General features: G+C 51.5%; 2 protein-coding genes across 2 annotated transcripts; one reads left to right on the top strand and one right to left on the bottom strand.

The window, feature by feature from the left end:
• Positions 1-459: 459 nt before the first annotated feature.
• Positions 460-2,292, bottom strand: LOC138363546 (uncharacterized). The gene has a single exon (XM_069322900.1). It carries the CDS (start codon positions 2,290-2,292, stop codon positions 460-462), a length of 1,833 nt encoding a protein of 610 aa, XP_069179001.1.
• Position 2,293: 1 nt separating this feature from the next.
• LOC138363545 (antifungal protein-like) lies at positions 2,294-2,614 on the top strand. The gene has a single exon (XM_069322899.1). The coding sequence runs from the start codon at positions 2,294-2,296 to the stop codon at positions 2,612-2,614; it is 321 nt and encodes a 106-aa protein (XP_069179000.1).
• The last annotated feature ends 324 nt before the right edge of the window (positions 2,615-2,938 follow it).

Genomic DNA, 2,938 nt, shown 5'->3' with positions numbered 1-2,938 from the left:
CATTCTGTACAGTGTTGTGTGGTGATGACTCTGTTCAAGGCTGTGTAGTTTTGACTCTGTACAGGTTTGTGTTGTGTTGACTCTATACAGTGTTGTGTGGTGTTGACTCTTGAGTGTTGTGTGGTGTTAACTCGGAACAGTTTTGTGTGGAGTTGACTCTGTACAGTGTTGTGTTGTTTAGACTCTGTACAGTGTTTTGTGGTGTTGACTTGTACAGTGTTTTGTGGTGTTGACTTGTACAGATTTGTATTGTGTTGACTCTGTACAGTGTTATGTAGTGTTGACTCTATACAGTTTTGTGTGGTGTTGACACTGTACAGTGTTGTGTGGTGTTGACTCTATACAGTGTTGTGTGGTGTTGATTCCACAACGTTTCTGACACGTCCTTGAAGTCGTTTGCTAATCCAGGTGTTTCGCAGTTCAGTTAATGTTCTAATTGACTGATACACAGATAGCATTTTAATTATTATTGTCATTCGAACTCGCCAGGATGTTTGCCGGTGATTTATCTTTCCGCCTGGTCAATATAAGTGGTTTACACCGGAAGGTCATGGTGAGGAAGGTCATGGTGAGGAAGGTCATGGTGAGGAAGGTCATGGTGGGGAAGGTCATGGTGAGGAAGGTCATGGTGAGGAAGGTCATGGTGAGGAAGGTCATGGTGAGGAAGGTCATGGTGAGGAAGGTCATGGTGAGGAAGGTCATGGTGGGGAAGGTCATGGTGGGGAAGGTCATGGTGAGGAAGGTCATGGTGAGGAAGGTCATGGTGAGGAAGGTCATGGTGAGGAAGGTCATGGTGGGGAAGGTCATGGTGAGGAAGGTCATGGTGAGGAAGGTCATGGTGAGGAAGGTCATGGTGGGGAAGGTCATGGTGAGGAAGGTCATGGTGAGGAAGGTCATGGTGAGGAAGGTCATGGTGGGGAAGGTCATGGTGAGGAAGGTCATGGTGAGGAAGGTCATGGTGAGGAAGGTCATGGTGAGGAAGGTCATGGTGAGGAAGGTCATGGTGGGGAAGGTCATGGTGGGGAAGGTCATGGTGAGGAAGGTGATAGTGAGGAAGGTCATGGTGGGGAAGGTCATGGTGAGGAAGGTCATGGTGAGGAAGGTGATAGTGGGGAAGGTCATGGTGAGGAAGGTCATGGTGAGGAAGGTCATGGTGAGGAAGGTCATGGTGGGGAAGGTCATGGTGGGGAAGGTCATGGTGAGGAAGGTCATGGTGAGGAAGGTCATGGTGAGGAAGGTCATGGTGGGGAAGGTCATGGTGGGGAAGGTCATGGTGAGGAAGGTCATGGTGAGGAAGGTCATGGTGAGGAAGGTCATGGTGGGGAAGGTCAAGGTGAGGAAGGTGATAGTGGGGAAGGTCATGGTGAGGAAGGTCATGGTGAGGAAGGTCATGGTGAGGAAGGTCATGGTGAGGAAGGTCATGGTGGGGAAGGTCATGGTGAGGAAGGTGATAGTGGGGAAGGTCATGGTGAGGAAGGTCATGGTGAGGAAGGTCATGGTGAGGAAGGTCATGGTGAGGAAGGTCATGGTGAGGAAGGTCATGGTGGGGATGGTCATGGTGAGGAAGGTGATAGTGGGGAAGGTCATGGTGAGGAAGGTCATGGTGAGGAAGGTGATAGTGGGGAAGGTCTTGGTGAGGAAGGTCATGGTGAGGATGGTCATGGTGAGGAAGGTGATAGTGGGGAAGGTCATGGTGAGGAAGGTCATGGTGAGGAAGGTGATAGTGGGGAAGGTCTTGGTGAGGAAGGTCATGGTGAGGAAGGTGATAGTGGGGAAGGTCATGGTGAGGAAGGTCATGGTGAGGAAGGTGATAGTGGGGAAGATCTTGGTGAGGGAGGTCATGGTGAGGAAGGTGATAGTGGGGAAGGTCATGGTGAGGAAGGTCATGGTGAGGAAGGTGATAGTGGGGAAGGTCATGGTGGGGAAGGTCATGGTTAGGAGGGTCATAGTGAGGAAGGTCATGGTGAGGAAGGTCATGGTTAGGAGGGTCATAGTGAGGAAGGTCATGGTGAGGAAGGTCATGGTTAGGAGGGTCATAGTGAGGAGGGTCATGGTGAGGAAGGTCATAGTGAGGAGGGTCATCGTGAGGAAGGTCATGGTGAGGATGGTCATGGTGAGGAAGGTGATAGTGGGGAAGGTCATGGTGAGGAAGGTCATGGTGAGGAAGGTCATGGTTAGGAGGGTCATAGTGAGGAGGGTCATGGTGAGGAAGGTCATGGTGAGGAGGGTCATGGTGAGGAAGGTCATAGTGAGGAGGGTCATCGTGAGGAAGGTCATGGTGAGGATGGTCATGATGAGGAATGTCATGGGTGAGGAAGGTCATGGTGAGGAAGGTCATGGTGAGGAAGGTCATGGTGAAGGAGGTCATGGTGAGGAAGGTCATGGTGAGGAAGGTCATGGTGAGGGAAGTCATGGTGAGGAAGGTCATGGTGAGGGAGGTCATGGTGAGGAAGGTCATGGTGAGGAAGGTCATGGTGAGGAAGGTCATGGTGAGGAAGGTCATGGTGAGGAAGGTCATGGTGAGGAAGGTCATGGTGAGGAAGGTCTTTGTGAGGAAGGTCATGGTGAGGAAGGTCATGGTGAGGGAGGTCATGGTGAGGGAGGTCATGGGTGAGAAAGGTCATGGTGAGGAAGGTCATGGTGAGGAAGGTCATGGTGAGGAAGGTCATGGTGAGGAAGGTCATGGTGAGGGAGGTCATGGGTGAGAAAGGTCATGGTGAGGGAGGTCATGGTGAGGAAGGTCATGGTGAGGAAGGTCATGGTGAGGGAGGTCATGGTTGGAAAGGTCATGGTGAGGGAGGTCATGGGTGAGAAAGTCATGGTGAGGGAGGTCATGGTGAGGAAGGTCATGGTGAGGAAGGTCATGGTGAGGAAGGTCACCCTACCATGTAGTAGCCGTTGCCTGGGAAGTAATATAACTATGAATGGTGTGTGTGTG

Source organism: Procambarus clarkii, chromosome 11 (assembly GCF_040958095.1).
Source record: "Procambarus clarkii isolate CNS0578487 chromosome 11, FALCON_Pclarkii_2.0, whole genome shotgun sequence".
Classification (NCBI taxonomy): domain Eukaryota; kingdom Metazoa; phylum Arthropoda; class Malacostraca; order Decapoda; family Cambaridae; genus Procambarus; species Procambarus clarkii.
This window is presented reverse-complemented; position numbering and strand designations above follow the sequence as displayed.

Coding starts and splice junctions, on each gene's coding strand:
- LOC138363546 (XM_069322900.1), bottom strand. CDS start 2,292: ATGACCATCCTCACCATGACCTTCCTCACGATGACCCTCCTCACTATG.
- LOC138363545 (XM_069322899.1), top strand. CDS start 2,294: ATGAGGAATGTCATGGGTGAGGAAGGTCATGGTGAGGAAGGTCATGGT.